This window comes from Sorex fumeus, unplaced genomic scaffold (assembly GCF_029834395.1).
Source record: "Sorex fumeus unplaced genomic scaffold, SorFum_2.1 ptg000201l, whole genome shotgun sequence".
NCBI classification, from domain to species: domain Eukaryota; kingdom Metazoa; phylum Chordata; class Mammalia; order Eulipotyphla; family Soricidae; genus Sorex; species Sorex fumeus.
In genome coordinates this window covers 571934-590584 of record NW_026606258.1, presented here as the reverse complement: position 1 = coordinate 590584, position 18651 = coordinate 571934, and the positions used below count along the sequence as shown (strand labels likewise).

General features: G+C 51.0%; 2 protein-coding genes across 3 annotated transcripts in view; one reads left to right on the top strand and one right to left on the bottom strand.

Annotated features, from left to right (window-relative positions):
* Nucleotides 1–498: 498 nt before the first annotated feature.
* GSKIP (GSK3B interacting protein) lies at nt 499–16461 on the bottom strand. The gene is made up of 3 exons (XM_056108277.1): nt 16399–16461; nt 2763–3021; nt 499–1893 (listed from the first exon to the last, which is right to left on the bottom strand). Exons 2-3 carry the CDS (start codon nt 3018–3020, stop codon nt 1732–1734), a joined length of 420 nt encoding a protein of 139 aa, XP_055964252.1. The 5' UTR covers nt 3021; nt 16399–16461; the 3' UTR covers nt 499–1731.
* A 408-nt stretch (nt 16462–16869) lies between these two features.
* The window catches only part of ATG2B (autophagy related 2B), an 84958-nt gene continuing 83176 nt past the window's right edge, over nt 16870–18651 (top strand). For both annotated transcript variants that reach the window (XM_056108275.1, XM_056108274.1), the window contains exon 1: nt 16870–17079. In XM_056108275.1, coding sequence (XP_055964250.1) covers nt 16918–17079 — 162 coding nt within the window. In that variant the 5' untranslated portion in view covers nt 16870–16917. The remainder of the gene's footprint in view (nt 17080–18651) is intronic.

Genomic DNA, 18651 nt, shown 5'->3' with positions numbered 1-18651 from the left:
AGTTCAGAACAAAGGTTGTAATATTTTACTATTTTCTTCTCTGTTCCTCTTCCCCAGTAATAAATCGAACAACTCACCTAATATCGAAGTGTCACAATCTGGAATTCAAAACTGGAAACTGAAGCTCTTGGAGTCAATCATTTATCACAAAATCAACAATTTCAATTATTCAACATACAATCATTTATCTTTGCAACTCAAAATGAGTGAACAGTTTTATTCAAACTTTACAAATATTCTTTACAGTTAGCCTGAGATTGTGAGAAAGTTCAACCTGAAGTTATGACTTCACTGCCCAAGAGTTAAGCATCTGAAAAGCCGAAAATGAATATGCATCTATCAACGATGAAAGCATTCCTGTGAAGCACTTGTACTTCATAAACAGGGACCGAAACGGAACATTAGTTTGTTCTGATCTACATGATCTTCAACCCAAAAAGTAGCTACTACTAACAGTGAAATTTTTAAAAAGAAAAAAAGGTCTGCAAATGACCAACGTATGAAAATGTGTCCTTTATGAAGAGGCAGGAATTTAGCTCAAGGTTTCTACAGCTGCTGCTTTAGAAGACTATGAAAAACGCAACCCCCCCAAGACCCCCTTACTCAATATGTACTTGAAAACACGTAGCAGCATGGTATAGTTTATTAAGTTTATAAATTTTAATACCTGTAAGAAAATACAAAATACACAGTCTTCCTTTTTCAAATATCAAGTGTCTGAATGCTTCATTCATCCTTTGGTTTCAGACCCATACAATGCACTCATATGACATTGTAGACTTAGCATTGAGACAGAACACTGCACATCTGTCGGGGAGGAGAGGTGTTATGGGAATACCAAAGTACTACATCCTAGAGAGTAAATGTTGAAGCAAAAATACCTTCTGAATATATACTGTACATATGTAAACAAACATTCAGGATAAGAATCAACACAGGCCAAAATAGTGTTTTCTAGGAAATCAGAATCGTCTTCATTTTCAATCATACGTATTGAAGATGCTTTTTTTGTTAAGAAAAAAGAACGAAGCCTGTTCCTACATTTGCTCATGTGCTTAAATATATTGGAAAAATTATTACATTCATTTGCTAGCGGTTTGTCTTCTTAGTTGGCTGGCTGTAGCAAACAAGGAATCAGTACCTGCTTTTCATTTAATACTAAGTCATATGTAATTATTCACGTGTATCAGTCCATATTAGTAACTAGATTAAGAGAAGCAGTGAATTTCAAATTTGTGCAGGGGAAACTAGTTGATAATTTGTTTCCAATAAGGCCAGTAGTACAGTAATTACTACAAAGTCAGCTCAAGCTAGTAGTAAACCCCCTGATTTAGCAAACTGAATCCACGTGTGAAATTAGGTCATTTCAACTTCTGAATTACTGTGCAAATCTAGATTTTCCTCAATTAAGAGAATGTGCTGGCAGCATTGAAGCCCTGTAATAGAATGAAATACTGGTCAGGTTTTGAGATGGACAGACATTATATAAAGAAATTCGAGAGTCCAAAGGATGGCGTCCTAGCAATGCCTTAATGAATGAGAAACTAAAACGACAACTCATTAGTCAATCACATTCGGAGTCAAAAGCTGACATCTGAAGAAATGATCGAAACACAAACTAAAGATGCACTTTACGTCATGACCGATGCAAAACTGGCCACCGGTGAAAACTTCAAGCCTTACGTCAATATTTTGTACCAGCCGCCGTCCCCTCTAAACGGAAGAGCTTGGTCAGGACTGTTCATTCCTTTGTAAAGCTTCCAGTCTTTGAAGAAGCGCGTTTCCAAATGCTTCCCGGTAGGCAGGGCTGAGCGTATCCAGCAGGGAGTAAACGGTCTCGTGGTAGGGAGTCTGGACGTGATCGTCCACGTGGTCAAAAGCGTAACCTACCACCTATGAGAGAAAAGTCACAGTGACAGGAAGCCCAAGTGCTTGGCGGGGGATGTTCTGGAAAGACATCGATACTATTTCCACACTTCAACACATCTTTACTCTCCTGAAGCATTTTTATCACATAGAGGCAATTTGTAATACAGTAAATTGTGTCTAGTGCTCTCCTTAAAACTCAAGTTTGGGGGCTGAAGAGATTGCAGAGTAGGTAGGATATTTGCCTTGCACGCAGCCAACCCAGGGTCGATCCCCAGCATCCCACATGGTCCCCCGAGACCGCTGGGAGCGATTCCTGAGTGCAGAACCAGGAGTAACCCCTGGCACAAGCTCACCCGCCCCACTCAAAAAACCCACACCTGAATCACAAGAAGCTTTGATTTACCTCATCTTCATTTTAAAAGAATTGCAAGGGGGCTGGAGCAATAGCACAGCACTCCTGATTGGGGCTTGGGGGACCCTTTGAGCACTATGACCCTACGATAACTCGAGGTATCACACAAATCTGGGGTCATTTGTGTGAAACCACATCTACGTGTAAGCCAGCTAGGGTCATGTGGGAATGACTAAAACCAAGTAACACTGGGGCCGGAGCAACAGCACAGGGGGTAGAGGGTTGGCCCTGCACGCAAGCAGACCCAAGTTCAATCCCCAGCACCCCATATGGTCCCAAGTCCTGCCAGGAGTGATCCCTGAGTGCAGAGCCAGGTGTAAGGTCTTAAGACTCCCCTGGACCCCCCGCAAAAAAGAGAAAAAAAATCAAGACCCTTGAATAAGTCGGGTTTTTTTTTAAGAATAGTCTCGAAAGCTACTTCTCAGACACCCTTTCCCACCTCCCTGTCGAGGCCCGTCCCAGCGCTCTGGCGATGACTCACCCGCAGCCCGGCCTCCGTGAGCTCCAGGCAGTATCTGTTCCGCTCCCGGGTCTCCACGTTGATGTAGGCCACCTCGTCGGCACAGCGCAGGGTCTTGGAGACGAACATGTTGTTGACGGCGAAGAGGACGTCGTTCACTACCGCCTCGGCCTCGAGCCTCATGTCCTTCACGTCGGTCCCTTCGAAACCGTTCAGCTCGGCGCCCTCTTCAAAGCCGGACATGCCGCCCAGCTCCAGGTGGTCACAGTCGGTCTCCATGCTGCGACAGAGCAGACCGGAAGGTGGGCCGTGGTCCGTGGGTTAAAGTGATCGTGCCTTACAAATTTTTTTTTTTTAATTTTTATTAGTGAAACACCATGAGGTACAGTTGTAGACTTACAAATTTTTGTGCTTGGGTTTCAGTTATACAGTGATTGAGTACCCATCTCTCCACCGGTGCCCATTCCCCACACCCAATGGTCCCAGCATCCCTCTCACCCCCCACCTCCTCATCCCACCCCACCCCGTGGCAGAGCATTCCCTTTTGTTCTCGCTCTTCTTTTGGGTGCTGTGGTTTGCAAAAGAGGCATTGAGTGGCAATTGTGTTTGGTCTACAGTCTATTTTCAGCATGCATCTCTCATCCTGGAAGGGGCCACCCAACACCCTTTACTTGGTGCTCCCCTCTATCTGAGCTGCCTTCTCCCTCAGTTTGTGCGGCTAGCCTCCGAGCCATGGAGTAAACCTCCTGGTACTTATCTCAGCTATTCTTGGGTGTTAGTCTCCCAGTTTGTTACTTTATATTCTCCAGATGAATGCAATCTATGTCTGTCCCCCTCTTTCTGACTCATTTCACTTAGCATGATACTTTCCATGTAGTACCACTTGCATGCAAATTTCATGACTTCATCTTCATCAGGGAGATGCAGATCAAAACAACAATGGGATATCATCTCATACCACAGAGACTGGCCCACATCCACAAGAACAAAAGGAACCGGTGCTGGCGCGGATGTGGTGAGAAAGGGACCCTCCTTCATTGCTGATGGGAATGCCGACTGGTTCAGCCCTTTTGGAAAACAGTATGGACGATTCTCAAAATAATAGAAATTGAGCTCCCACTTGACCCAGTGATACCACTACTGGGAATATATGCCAGCGAGGCAAAAAAGTACAGTCAAAATGACATCTGCACTTCTGTGTTCATTGCTGCACTATTCACAATAGCCAAAATCTGGAAAAAACCCAAGTGTCCGAGAACAGATGATTGGTTAAAGAAACTTTGGTACAAAATTTTGTTTTTGCTTTTGCTTTTTGGGTCACACCTTTTGCTTTTTTGCTCAGGGGTTGCTCCTGACTCTGCACTCAGGAATTATTCCTGGTGGTATTCGGGGGACCACACTGGATGCCGGGGATCAAACCCAGGCCGGCTGCATGCAAGGCAAACACCCTACCCGCTGAGCTACTGCTCTGGCCCCTGTGCCTTACAACTTCTACTTATTACAAAGCACTCATAACTGAGCAGAACAAAACACCTTGACAATATGTTCAGGAGGATTTTTTAAAAGCAAAATTACTGCAGCTACAGTTCTCACTTCCTCTCTTTCTGGTTTTTTTTTTTGAGGGGGTCCTTCCTAGAGTGATGAGGTCATACTCAGAGACCATATGGGGTGCTGAAGCTCGAACTTGGGTCAGACATGTGAAAAGTGAGTGCCCTACCCAGTATGCTATTGCTCTGGCCCCCTACACCCAAATTTTCTTAAAAAAAAAAAAAAACAAAACTCTCTCTTTTTGGGTTGAAGTTAATACAGCGAGTAGGGTATCTGACTTGCATGCAGCCGGCTGGCCAGGATTTGATCCCAGGCAGCCCATGTAGCCTCCTGAGCACTGCCAGGAGTGATTCCTGACTACAGAGCCAGGAGTAAGCCTGGAGCACCACACTGCCGGGTATAGCCCCCAAACAAAACACAAACCCCAAGTTTTTTTTTTATACAGATTTTTTATTTCTTTTCTTCCTTTTTGGGCTTTTTGGGTCACACCAGGCAATGCTCAAGAGTGATTCCTAGCTCCGCATGCAGGAATTAGTCCTGGTGGTGGTGCTCAGGGGACCATACGGGATGTTGGGGATCAAACCCTTTTTTTTTTTTTTGCGGGGCTTTTGGGCCACTCTTTGAGGTGCTCAGGGAAACATACCTGGTGCTGGGGCTTGACCAGAGTTGGCTACAAGCAAGGCAAGTACCTTATGTCCTTATCGCCCTGGCCTTAGAGAAAAGATTTAAAAAAAAAAAAATCCATTCACTTCTCTCCCCAAAGTAAACTGCCATGTTGATATAAATTGAGAATTTCATCTATTTAAACAATGTCCTAGAGTAAAAACCCTAGAGTGTTCCATTTCTTTTTAAACTTAGGTATTGATTGGGTTCCCATCCTAGGGTTTCAAACGAAAGGAATTTATTGTAGCACTCATCTACATCCCTGGCCCTACTACTGATTTATTTTTTGGGTTTTGGGCCACGTTTTTCTACGCTCAGGGTGTATTGCTGGTGGGGATCATAAGTGGTACTGGGCACTGAAGTGCCCTACCGCCCTGAACCAGGGTTGGATGCACGCAAGGCAAGTACCCTACCCAAGTACCATCACTCTGGGACCAGAATTTACTTATGTATAAATAAGTATGTTTTTTCCCTTTCATTTTTAAATGTGTAACTGCTCTTCATTTTTAAATAGAGAGACTGCTCAGTAAGCTGGGTGCATGTTGCTATTTTGGGGGGTGCGGGGAGTTTGGCCAAACCGAGTGGTGCATTAGTCTTATGTCTGGCTCTGCACTCAGGAATCACTTCTTCCTTGCAGGGCTTGGAGGATCATAATATGGGGGGTCTGAGACTGAATCCAGGTTGATCATGTGCAAGGCAAACGCCCTACTTGCTGTACTATCACTCTGGCCCCTGGGTGCAAGATTTGTATGCAGGAAACCTGGGTCTCGGTTCGATCCCTGACATCTCACGGTCCCCCAAGCATCACCAGGAATGATTCTGAGCAGAGCCAAGACCAGCACCTGGGCATCACTGGGCATGCCTAAACCCTTAAATTTAAAAAATGCATTTTTATAGGATGGAGAAGGAGACCTGGGATTTAAATCAAAATCCACTCTCACTGAAACCTTCAGGAGATTAATTCAGTCTTGAGAAAATGCTGCCTGGGTCGCTGCTTGGGAACCTGCTGTCGCAACACCCCAGTTCTGCCCAGGGCCACATGGACACGAGCCTCACCCGTCACCCTCAGAGAACCAGCCATGAGAAGGAGAAAGGGAAAGTTCCCCACAGTGAGGAAGGCAAAAGCTTAGAAGAGCCCCAAGTCTATTGGTTAAGTCAACTCCCTGATGAGAACTTCAAAGCCACAATCTTACTGCTGCTCGGCTGAACCCAGCGAATTTTTTTCTTTTTCTTTCTTTCTTTCTTTCTTTTTTTTTTTTTTTTTGCTTTTTGGGTGACACCCGGCAATGCACAGGGGTTACTCCTGGCTCTGCACTCAGGAATTACTCCTGGTGGTGCTCAGGGGAGCATATGGGATGCTGGGAATCGAACCCAGGTTGGCCGCGTGCAAGGTAAACGCCCTACCCGCTGTGCTATCTCTCCAGCCCCTGACCCCGGGGAAATCAGTGGAAGAAAACTTCAACCAGGAAGATTCAAACAGAAATCACTGTGCCTAAGTGTCTAATGGGTGACCAACAAATGCAATAAGAAGGGCTCAGAAGCAGAAGACAGAAGCCGGAGCAATAGTGGATAAGGCCTTTGTCTTGCATGCAGCTGACCCAGGTTTGATCCCCAGCACCACATCCGATCCTCTGAGCCTGCCGGAAGTGATCCCTAAAGGCAGAGACAGGAGTAAGCCCTGAGCACTACGGATGTGCCCTCCTCCCTTTCCAATAAATGAATGTAGGGGCACAGTATTAAACCAGTGAGCTCAAGGGTCAGGTAGAGGAGAACACCAGAAAATAACAGAAAAAACTATTGAAAAAAAAAAAGAGCTATGTGGGGGAATCCCATCAAAGAAACAACATTCACCTTAGAGTGTTCCAAATAAAAAAATAAAGGGTAGAATATGTTAAAAATTTTTTGGTAGTCTAAAAAAGGCAGAGCAGCTGGACTTTACCCTGGAATTGTTCGGAACAGAGCCCCACTGGTCCCGTTGGCCATCCTGAGACGGGGAAATGCAGTCCACAATGATGCTGATGATGGGCCAAGAACAGAGCCAAGAGAGTCAGAAAAATGGGAGCCAGAGTCCTTGGCGGCTGTTCATTCCTTGTGATGTTCGGTTTTGGGAGCCAATAAATTCCCATTAGTTTACTGGCAACCAGAAGCAACGGAGCGACTTAGGAGCCAGCAACGACCCTGATGCGGCTCAGCCGTGCTGCAGGAGCAAAGGGTTCAACAGAACCCTGATGATATTTTTTTCTGCTTGTCAAATGTTTAAAAAGCATGCAGAAAAAAAAGATTCTTTTTTTGTGGAGGAGAGGTTTGGGGGACCGGTCTGGGCCACACCCGGCAATGCTCAGGGTTTACTCCTGGCTCCGCAGAGGGATCCTCCTGGAGGCACTTAGGGGACAGAAAACAATACGTATCAATCTCATCGTTCTGGAGGAGAGAACTCTGAAATCACGGTGCCAGCAGGCCTGCATATCACAAAACCTTTACCATATTCCCCCGAACTCCCAGGGGTCACTGCTTGGCCTCATGATCCCCTCCGCCAAATTTAAGGAGACCAACTCACCCCCTGGTTTTGGAACGCGCCTTCCTTTTGCAAACTCCTGACACCTGCACCTTCTACTAGGCGGGTGAGATAGGGCCACACTCGGCAGTGCTGGGGGCTTATTCCTGGCCTGTGCTGAGGGGTCACTCCTGGCAACACCCAAGGGACCATGTGTGCTGCTGGGAATTTTCAATGTGTCTTCTGGTAGTGAAGTCAAAGCAGGAGGTAATAGGGGGGAATGGGACCCCACCAATGCCGGGGCCAGGCACTCTCAGACACACACTACCTCTTCCCCCCCCCCCCCCCCGCCCGCCCCTGGGCCTGCTGTTCCCATGCTGTGCAGTCAAACCTGGGAAGAGGGAGGGGCCGTGGGGACCGGATGGACAGTGAACCAGAGCTGGAGGGTGGGTGTGGGACACTGGTGACCTTGTGCCATTGCAGAGAGCCCCACCATTCCTGGAAATTGCCACTTCCCACCCATATTGGCCTTTTCTTGTTCCAGTCAGTCCTGGGGTGTGGGATGGGGGAGGATAGGCAGGGAGAATTTCAATTTGCACCTGGATCACTACAGAGGTTGTAATTCAATCGTCAGACACAGGAACTTACATTCATACAGGAAATACACACACACACACACACACACATATACACACAAACATTAACCCCCCCCATACATGCATTTTTTTTTTTTTTTTGCTTTTTGGGTCACATCTGGTTATGCACAAGGGTTACTCCTGGTTCATGCACTCAGGAATTACTCCTAGTGGTGCTCAAGGGACCATATGGGATGCTGGGAATCGAACTTGGGTTGGCCACATACAATGTAAATGCCCTACCCACTATGCTATCACCCCAGTCCCCATACATGCATTTTAACACTAGAAACACACATCACCAGTTAAAGAATGCCCAATGCTGTACTTGTAATTAGTTTTTCTTTTCTTTTTTTTTTTTCTTTTTGGGTCACACCCGGTGATGCATAGGAGTTAATTTCTGGTTCATGCACTCAGGAATTACTCCTGGCGGTGCTCGGGGGACCATATGGGATGCTGGGAATCGAACCTAGGTTGGCTGCGTGCAAGGCAAACGCCCTACCCCCTGTGCTATTGCTCCAGCCCCAGCACTTGTAATTAGTTTTAATTACAAGCACACAACGCTACCTTGGATCTGAGATGCAACCAATCCTGGTTTGATCCCCTGCACCCCATACGGTCCCCCAGCTCCACCAGGAATGATGCCTGAGCGCAGAGCCGAAGCCCTGAGCACCACCGCAGGTGCTGTCCCACAAGAATGAAAAACAAAAATAAGACAAGAAAATCAATGTAGTATACGACAGCTGTATTTGCAATTCAAATAAGATGGCTGTCTCCACCCCCCCCCCACAGGACAATTTGTGAAGGTTATAAAATTATCGCGCTGCCCATTTCCAACAAGACACATAAACATCACTTAGTGATAATGAATGAAGCCAATAGAATGGTGCGCTTTCGTTGACTGAGATGGGAGTGGAGGGTGAAGAAATATATAGTGCTAATTTGAGAAGTCTTTTAAACTGTAAATAAGCAGCAACACCACAACCCGTAAACAGGCTCTCCTTCAAACCCAGAAACTGCTAATGAGATTCCCAGAAAAGCCTCTCAAAACTGATTTTTTTTTTTTGGAAGGGGGCCACACCCCTGGTGGTACCCAAAACTTACTCCAGGCTCTCCACTCAAGGGTAACTCCTGGCGGGCTCAGGGGACCACATGGGATGCCGGGCTTGAACTGTGTTGGCTGCGTGAAAGGCAGGCACTGAACTAACATCATGGCACTGAATTTTTATTACTTTTTTATTAAAGAAAAACACATTAGGAAATAGTTTTCAAGAGGAATACAATTTACCATCCCCAAGATGTCTCTCACGCCAAGGATCATTTCATAGGAGGGACGCCGAGGCTGGGCAGTGACTGTCCTCACACTGTGAGGGAAAGCTCCTAGTGAAAAGAAACCTCTAGACTAAAGCTCCAGCTCTCACCAGAGATGCAGTGACTTCAAACTGCACATTCCCTTTGGCTGGCTCTCGGCTGAACTCTGCAGCTCCCCTTTGCTCCACTCCTGTCAAGGGCTGGAGGCACTTAACGTGACCGGAGCCCTTCTGTGGGCATTTTACCTGTAAACCGGAGCTGGCCCTGCATTCTTCTAGCTCCTTCGGGCAGCTGCGGTACTGGTTCCGTCTACTCTGCTGAATCACCAATGAGAAATTCAATACTGAGCCACATGCCTTGTTTTGGGGGTGAGCAGGGCATGTCCCAAATGGTGCTCAGGAGGCCCAGGGGCCCTGCCTGGCTCTGCAATCAGATGACAACCTGGGACACCCCACCAGTGCATGGGGGCTCCAGAGCTGTAACACTGAGGCAACACAGTGTTAGGAGTCAACAACATGCATGGCTTGTGAATAAAGCAATGTCCAATCTCTCAGGCTCCTAGAGCCACCTTTTTTTTTTTTTGGAGGGGGGGTTTGCATTCTCAGGACTTACTTCTGGCTCAGTGCCCAGGGATCACTGCTGGCTGGGCTCAGGGATCACACAGGGTGCCGCGAGCAAGGCATGTGCCCAGTTCTCTGGCCCCAAGGGCGCCAGACTCTTAAGTTGAAACCTCAATAAAGCCTAAAACTAATTACAAGCATGGCATTGGGCGTTCTTTGACTGGTGATGTCAACTCAACAGAACTGGCAGGTTTACAAGAAATTTTTACTTTCAGCAGACACTGATGGTATGTACACACACACACACACACACACACACACACACACACACACACAGTTATTCCAAACCTTAGGTAACATAACTGAAACTACTGCGAAGGTGACAGCCACCCACCCCACCACTTTTGTATCCCTTCGCATGACTTGCACTGAACAAATAATCACTCCAGATTTTATCATGCTATACAAGGCGGAGTTTTCTTCATAAACACCTCTTGTTCTCTGTGGGTAAACACTGCTAGAGAAGTGAAGGCAGAAGCTGACAAGATCCAAGCAGAGGTGGGGGTACAGACACACCTAGCCTACGTTCTCTAACCTCTTCAGTCATCTGCCTTCAGGCACGGCCTCCTGCTTCACCCCTACCTATTCTCAAGGCTGTGCCCTGCATTTCACTTGGGTAGAGACTCCATCAGTGTCAAAACCGGTCTCTCCTGAGAGGACAAAAGGGAGTGCCCTGCCACAGAGGCAGGGTGGGATGGGGGGATGGGGATGGGGGTGGGAGGGATACTGGGATTAGTGGTGGTGGAGAATGGGCACTGGAGGGGGGATGGGTACTTGATCATTGTACAACTGAAACCCAAGCACAAAAACTTGTAAGTCTACAATTGTACCTCATGGTGTTTCACTAATAAAAATTAAAAAAACAAACAGAAAAAGGTCTCTTCTGTGTAACTCAACATCAGAAAGATGCTACTGGGATAAGGACCACACAGTGCTCTGGAATGATTGATCACTTGATACCCCATTACTCATTGATTTGCTCCAGCAGGCGTCAGTAACATCTCTGGAATGATTACAGAGGCTTAATGAAATGGTATCTAGGAAAATTACTACCCCCCCCCCACACACACACACACGGGACACATGCCTTCAGAATGAGCCTCTGTGGGCCATTCCCTTCTATCACAACCTTGGAGCCCAAATGCTCCTAGAGACCAGCTTTCTCTCAGAGGTGGGGCATGGCACACTGGCACACCAGGGAGATGCCTCCCTGGCCACAGGGGAGGCGTCCTCAGACAGGGACAAGACTGGATTGGGCTCCTTAGAGATCTGGACAAAGGGGAGGGGGGGGCGGGGAGGGTGAAAAGGTGGAGGCTTTAGAAATCCTTGTGGAAAAAACGCTTACTGTCTGTTTGCACTGGGCCAAATACCACTGGCTTGGCTGGACTGGGTCCAACAGCAACTGTTCTGGGAGGTCTGCTGTGAGCAACTGAGGAGAAAGAACTCTGGAGTGAATTCCAGTAAGATGGATGGCCCACAGCCAATCGGGCTTAGCCCGGTGAGGTTAAGCCAGTGTCATGAACTTTTCTTGGGATTCTAGGTCCCATGGTGGTGCTTAGGGGTCATTTCTGGTGGGGTATGAGGGACTATGCGGTGCCAGGGATCAAATCAGGGTTGTCTCCATACAAGGCTTTTAATCTTGCATATCTGTGCGTCCCAATACGAAGTCTTCCCTCTTTCGGAGCCACATCTAGTGGTGCTCAGGGCTTCCTCCTGGCTCTGTGCTCCAGGATCACTCCTGATGGAGCTTGGGAAACCACGTGAGGTGCTAACCTGGGCTGGCCTTGTGCAAGGCAAACGCCCTCCCTGTCGTGGCAAACACCCTACCCACTGTGCTATCACTCCAGCCTTGTGCAAGGCAAACACCTCTCTCAGGCCCCAGAAGTCTTCACGGAATTAATCACTTATCTTCTCATAAAAAACCCCCAAACTTGTACTTCTTCTCAGGGCACATTTTAGATTTTTACCTAAAATGGTGTATCCAACTGCAATCTTTTCCTCCTCAATGGACGCTCAATTGCCTCTCACTTTGGTTTTTCAGTTGAGAGCAACAGTTCCTTATAACATTATAAACACAGTATTTAGGAACCAGCTCTTCATCTGTTGGTATAATGAGGGACGCACGGTGCTAAGTGTTGGGGAGGATTCCCGGGCCTGCTTCGTGAGACGCTGATTGCTAGTTCTGAACTTGCCGGAGAAAGCTTGCAGAGGTCTGCTTTGTCCTTGATGAGCAAAGAAAGGCCTCAGAAGAGACAGACACGGAGCTAGACAAGGAAGCAGAGTCACAGACTTCAAGGGCAGTAAACAGCCTACAAATGTTTCCCTCGGACCACGAGGTCTGACCTTTCACTTACTGCCACACAGCCAGCTCCTGGCTGGGTTTTTTCTTTGTAGCATCTTTCATTTGCATCATACATCAGAGCCTGGAAAATCCTCTCAACATGAAAAAGCAGCCTGCACGGGGGATTAAAGGGCACTGCAAGTAAGCCAGGGAGCTGCAATCTCTACCTGGGTACTCTGCAGCTTGGAGCAAGGTCCTGAGATCTCTTTAGAAGGGGTACAGTGGGGTTAATTAAGGTAATGGGATTCTGAGAACAGGATGCCTGGCTGTGTTTAGCGCAGTGCCTAGCACACAGTGAGTGCAAGAAATATTCCCGTTCCTTATTGAAAAACGGCTGGAGTGATGGCACAGTGGGTAAGGTGTTTGCCTTGCACGAGGCTGACCTGGGTTTGATTCTTCCATCCTTCGCGGAGAGCCCGGCAAGCTATTGGAAGTATCCGGCCCTCACAGCAGAGCCTGGGAAGCTCCCCGTGGCATATTCGATATGCCAAACACAGGAACAAGTCTCACAAGGGAGACGTTACTGGTGCCCATTCGAACAAATCGATGAACAACGGGAGGACAGTGCTACAGTGCTATTAAAAACAAAGTATGGAGGAATGACTTTAAAGCAGGAAGTGCAGAGCTGGAAATATGATCAGGGAAGACTCCAAATCCGGTGCTCTTTGGATTACGGAAGAGGAGTCGTGGCAGCTTTGTGATGGGAACCCTACGAACATCCTCTTCCTGTTTCCTCAAAGGTCAGCACATCTCATCAGCTTTTATCTCATCTGTTTCCATGGGTTTCTTTGGAGGTCTGTTTTACACAAGTCATTCAGCTTGTGGGATTTAGCTTCTAACAGCCTTTTTTTTTTTGGTGGCCATACCTGGCAGTGCTCAGAGCTCATTCCTGGCTCTATGCTCAGGGATCACTTCTGACAGGGCTGGCGGAGTCGGGTGGAGGACATGTAAGGATGGAAAGCAACCCTGTGTTAGCACGCACAAGGCAAGCACCCTACCTGCTGTGCTATGTCTCTGACCTCTTAAGCTGTCCTTTCATGAAACTCTTTAAGAAAGGCAACTGTTTGCTGGGTTTATCTTTCTCTTCCTCACCTTATTAAACCTAGGCATTCACGCTGTGTGGCAGGACTTTGATAAAACAAAGAACTGCACCACGACGGAGGATGAGCGTGGCCCCAACCTGAGCTCTGGGTGTAACAGTGACAACAGTGCCTAAACCTTAACACCTGTGCTCATTTCTCCCGGAGAGCAGGGACCATACCTGGCGGTGCAAGAACACCTTGAAGGGAGTAGGTCTGTCACTATAAAAATCTTCCAGTCTGGGTTTCCTGGAGACAGCTCAGTGGCAGTCTATGCTTTTCATGTGGAAGATTCTGGGTTCAACTCTGGAGTGTGCGTGCACATACACACATGTTCGCACACTCCTCATGTAAATTTTCCTGTTTTTGGACATTTCACGTTTCCTATATAGAGACGGAAGGTGATTCTAGATTCCAAAGACAATTGCTTAACATTTGTACCTGAAAGTTTTTTTTTTTTGGTTTTGGGCCAAATCCAGCAAAGCTCAGGGAATTACTCTGTGTGGGGCTGGAGGGCCACACCCGGTGCCAGGGATCAAATCGCAGCATGTGTTACCTCTCCATCCCTGAAAGAAGCCAATAGTACCCGTGCATCTGAAGTACAGTTCAAACCTCTCGAGACTTATTCTAATTCCTTGTCACTTTGGATATATACATATTTGCATGTGCATATACAAACACATATGTATTTTTTTTGCATTTGGGCCACACCCAACTGTGCTCAGGGATCACTCCTGGTGGGCTCAGAGGACCCTATGTGGTGCTGGGGATAGAACCTGGGTTAAGGACGCATGTATTAAGGGAGCTGTTTGCTTGCAGGATTCCAATGCTGGCGGGCAGACTAACCTGGGTGGGGGAGAAGACCAGCGGAGCAGCACTGGGGTCGAAGAGGCTCAGATCTGCTTTTCTCCCAGGGTCCGAGAGGACGCCCGGGGCTTTGCAGGGCGAAAGCCAAGTCCCGGATTCGAATGCTGGTGGGCAGACTCGAAGGGAGCACCAAATAAAGGGTGTTAGGAGGTTCCTCCCAGGATAGGAGATGTGTGATGAGAGTAGACTATAGACCGAACATAACTGCCACTCAACATAACTGTCATAACAGAACATAACTGTCTCTTTTGCAAACCACAGCACTCAAAAGGAGAGAGAGAGAACAAAAGGGAATGCCCTGCCAAAGAGGTAGGGTGGAATGGGGGGGGATGGGGGGGTGGGAGGGATACTGGGAGCATTGGAGGTGGAGAATGGGCAGTGGTGGAGGGATGGGTACTCGATCATTGTATAACTGAAACCCAAGCACAAAAATTTGTACGTCTACAACTATACCTCATGATGTTTCACTAATAAAAAATTTAAAATAAATAAATAAATGAGTGATAGAGATGCAAAAAAAAAAAAAAAAGGAAGCATGTAAAGCAAGGGCCCAACCCAGTGTACTATTGCTCTGGCACCCATTTATAATCTGAATGGCAGGTATTAAAATTATCATTCACAAACACATCTTCAAAATACAGCCAAACCCAGTTACTTCCAGTCAGCTCCAAGGACTGCTCTCAACCAAGCCATAGCCACCTTCACCCGGGTATGGGCACTGGTCTCCTAACGGGGGCCTGTATCACCTTTATCTCCCACCCTGGCGTGTTACTCTCAACACAGCCGTCAGAACAGTCCTGTAAGAATTCAGGCCTGACCAGGGCCGTGACTCGGGGAAGACCACACGCCTGAGGCCCTGGGCTCGCTCCCCGTCACTGCCAACCAAACTTAGGCCAGACAGGGGTGTCACACTTCTCATCCTCCACCTGGAGTCACAACCTGACCTCACCATCAGGGCACTCTCCGCGCTCCATCAATTCCTCCGACCTGGAATTCCGGGGATGCTCTTGCCAGCGGACCCTCTTCCCTACCTAGAAAACCGTTTTCCTTAGGTATCAGTGCCCTGAGTCTCTGCTAAAACAGAAGCTACTGTAAGGAGAAGTCTGCCTTATCCCTCCAAAGGCAAACAAGGCACATCTCTGCTCTCCATTTCCTTTATGTGTCCTTTTCCTTGTGTGTGTGTGTGTGTGTGTGTGTGGTGGTGGTGGTGGTGATGGGGGCACACCTGGCCGTGCTCTGGGCTGACTCCTGGCTCTGTGCTCAAGGAGCATCACTCCGGGCATGGATCGGGCGACCACACAGGGTGCCAGGACCGAACCCGGGTCGGCCACGTGCAAGGCCAGCAGCACCTTAACCCACCGTACTATCATCCCGGCCCGAGAATTCTGGAACGCCAAGCACAGGAGTCCCTGAGCACGCCTGGGCCGGGGATGGACTCGGGAGCCAGGGGGCTGCCACCCTGCAAGCCACCGCCCCGACGGGCGAGCATCCCGGTGGCTCTACACCGGGTGGGGGCGGTGGGCGCGGAGAGGGGCCACCCCAGCTCTCCCCTTCCGCCAAACGTCTCCTCGGGGTGGTCTGCGGACCGGCACCCCTGCGCGTTCCAACCCCCGCGGGGCCGCCTCCCGCCCGCGCGCGCGCCCCCCACCCGGAAGCGCCCCGGGCCCGCGAGCAGCGGCCGGCTGCGGGGGTGGGGAGGGGGTGTCGGCGCGGGCTGGGTCCGAGCGGGGCGCTCCCCGTGGACTCCCGGGGGGGGCCCGTCCCTGCCGGCGCCGCCGCGGCTGCGCAGCATCCCCCCACCACCACACCGGGCACGCGGGTGGGCGCTGCGCCCCGGGTGCCCCTCGGATCCAAGTTTCCGGGCCCGCCGCAGGGAGGGGGCGCGGGGGGCGAGCGGGCCTCGACGAGGGGCCCCTCGCGCTCCGATCCCGGTCCCCGGGGTGGCGAACTGAGGCGCCGGCCCCGCCCCCCTCCCCGGCCCGGTCCGCTAGGGGCCCCGACCCGGGGTCGCCCGTCACGGCCCGGCCCGCCGAGCGCGGCCCCGCCCCAGAACCGCGCCCGCCGCCCGCCGCCCGCCGCCCGCCCCGCCGCCCGCTCACCTGCGCGCGGCGCGTCCGCCCTCGCCGCCCTCCCGAGGCGTCTGGGGCCGAGCCGCGGCGCCACCCCCGGAGCCCCGCCCCGCCCCGCCCCGGAGCCCCGCCCCCTCGCTTCCGGCCCCCGGGCCCCGCCCCTCCCGGCTTCTCAGTGTGGCGTCACTTCCGGCAGCTGGGGGCCCGGCGTCTGGGGAGCGAGCGCGCGCGCGCGCGCGTGCGTGCGGAGCGTCCCCGGAAGGCGGGAGCGCGCCCGCGGATGACAACAAACTCGTCGCGCGCGGCGGCGGCGGCGGCAGCGGCAGTGGCAGTGGCAGTGGCCGTGCTGTGCGTCCCGGGTCCCCGCGTCAGGCCTCGCCCCCCCTCGCCCGGGCCCCGGGGACGCCGCGGGCCGCCATGGGGTGGGCCTGAGGGACGCCGCGGCGCGCCCCGGGGGCATGGCGCGGCCGTAGGACGCGGGTCGTGGGCCGCGAGCGCGCGAGGCCGGGCCCGGGGCCGAGGCGCGGGGCCGCCCCCGCCGCCCGCACCATGCCGTGGCCCTTCTCGGAGTCCATCAAGAAGCGGGCCTGCCGCTACCTGCTGCAGCGCTACCTGGGCCACTTCCTGCAGGAGAAGCTGAGCCTGGAGCAGCTCAGCCTGGACCTGTACCAGGGCACCGGCTCGCTGGCCCAGGTGCCCCTGGACAAATGGGTGAGCGGCGCCGTCACGCCGCGCGGACGCCGGTCGCGACCCCCCCGGGACGCCCGGGGTGGGGGTGGGGTGGGCCCAGGGGGCGACGCGCTTGCTGCTGGGGGCTTCTTGGGTCTGCCCAGGGTGCGTGTGTGTGTCGGGGGCGGGGGTGACCCGGGCTGCCCCTTTGGGGGGGCGGGGGCGGGGGGTGCGCGCAGGCGCCATCCGGGCCGAGCGAGCCCCCCACCCACCCACCCACCCCACCCAGCCCTGCTGGTCCCGGGGGCTGGCAACCGCGCGGGAGGGCGAGTGGGGCCCGGGCCCGGGGCGGCGCCGCGCGCGCGTGACAGGTGGGCCGGGGAGGCAGGTGTTTGCCCGAGCGGCTGCCACCGCCGCCGCCGCCGCCCTCGGACGCTGCTTTTCCAGCCCGTTCCTCGGCCCCCCGGAGGCCGGGTGGGCGCCCCGCGGGGGGCGCGGGGAGGGGTGCAGCCCGGCGTTGGACAGCAGCCCCGGCCCCCGGGGACGGTTTTGGAGCCCGCCCACCTGGGACCTCTGGGGCGTGGATGGGTCTGGAAGCGTTCCTGTGCCTATTGGGGGAATTCAGGAACAGGTGATTTTTTTTTTTTTTTGCTTGGGAGAGTTGTCGGAAGTCCCAGTCTGGATGACTTGAGCAATCATTTGTTGCTGTTTGGTTTTGTTGTGGTTTTGTTTTGGTGGTGCTGGGGCGCTGTGGGCGCCCTATCCCCCTTTTTTTAGGCTACGGGAAACGCTTTTTTTTTTCCCTGTTTGCTTTTAATGTCATCTTTATTTATTTATTTATTTATTTTGGCCTTTTTGGGTCACACCCGGCGATGCACAGGGGTTGCTCCTGGCTCTGCGCTCAGGAATTATCCCTGGTGGTGCTCGGGGAACCCGATGGGATGCTGGGAGTCGAACCCGGCTTGTTGGGCGCGTGCATGGCAAACGCCCTACCCGCTGTGCTATTGCTCCAGCCCCTCATCTTTATTTTTAAATAAAGCTTTCCTTAGCCAGAGAAACCCGAAGAACTCAAGTCAAGATTGCATCTGACAGTGACCCTTCATTTGTGTAAATCTGAATGGGCGCATGGTATATGAATAAGCCCACAGTTGTAGCAGGAAGTCAGCTAGGTAACTTACATGGGCCGGTTTTGTATGGGTTCCGCTGGACCCTGATTTTAGTAACCTTAGTCGTGGTTTGGGAAAGTGACATTGGACGTTGTATTTCAGCCAGATGCAGTAAATTTGGGTGCTGTGTTGCTTTAAAACTTCCCTGTTGGAGGATTGGGATTCTGATGGGTGCTTTTGAGTTCCAGGACTGTGATTCTGTACTTCGGTCGTTAGGAAGGCAATAGGCTTTGCTTGAAGGAGGAAAGTAGGGCAGTAGTAATTGTCTTATGAATTAAATGAAGGGTGTTTTCCATTTTACAAATGGAGTTAAGCGCTTTGTCTTAATCGCACCGCTAGCCAGTGGCGTAGTGAGTTTGCAAGCACGTCTAATTTCTAAGCCCACGGTTTTCTCATTAATTACACGGCTTCACATCAAGGGGCAGATGGCCAGTGTTTGTTGGTCATC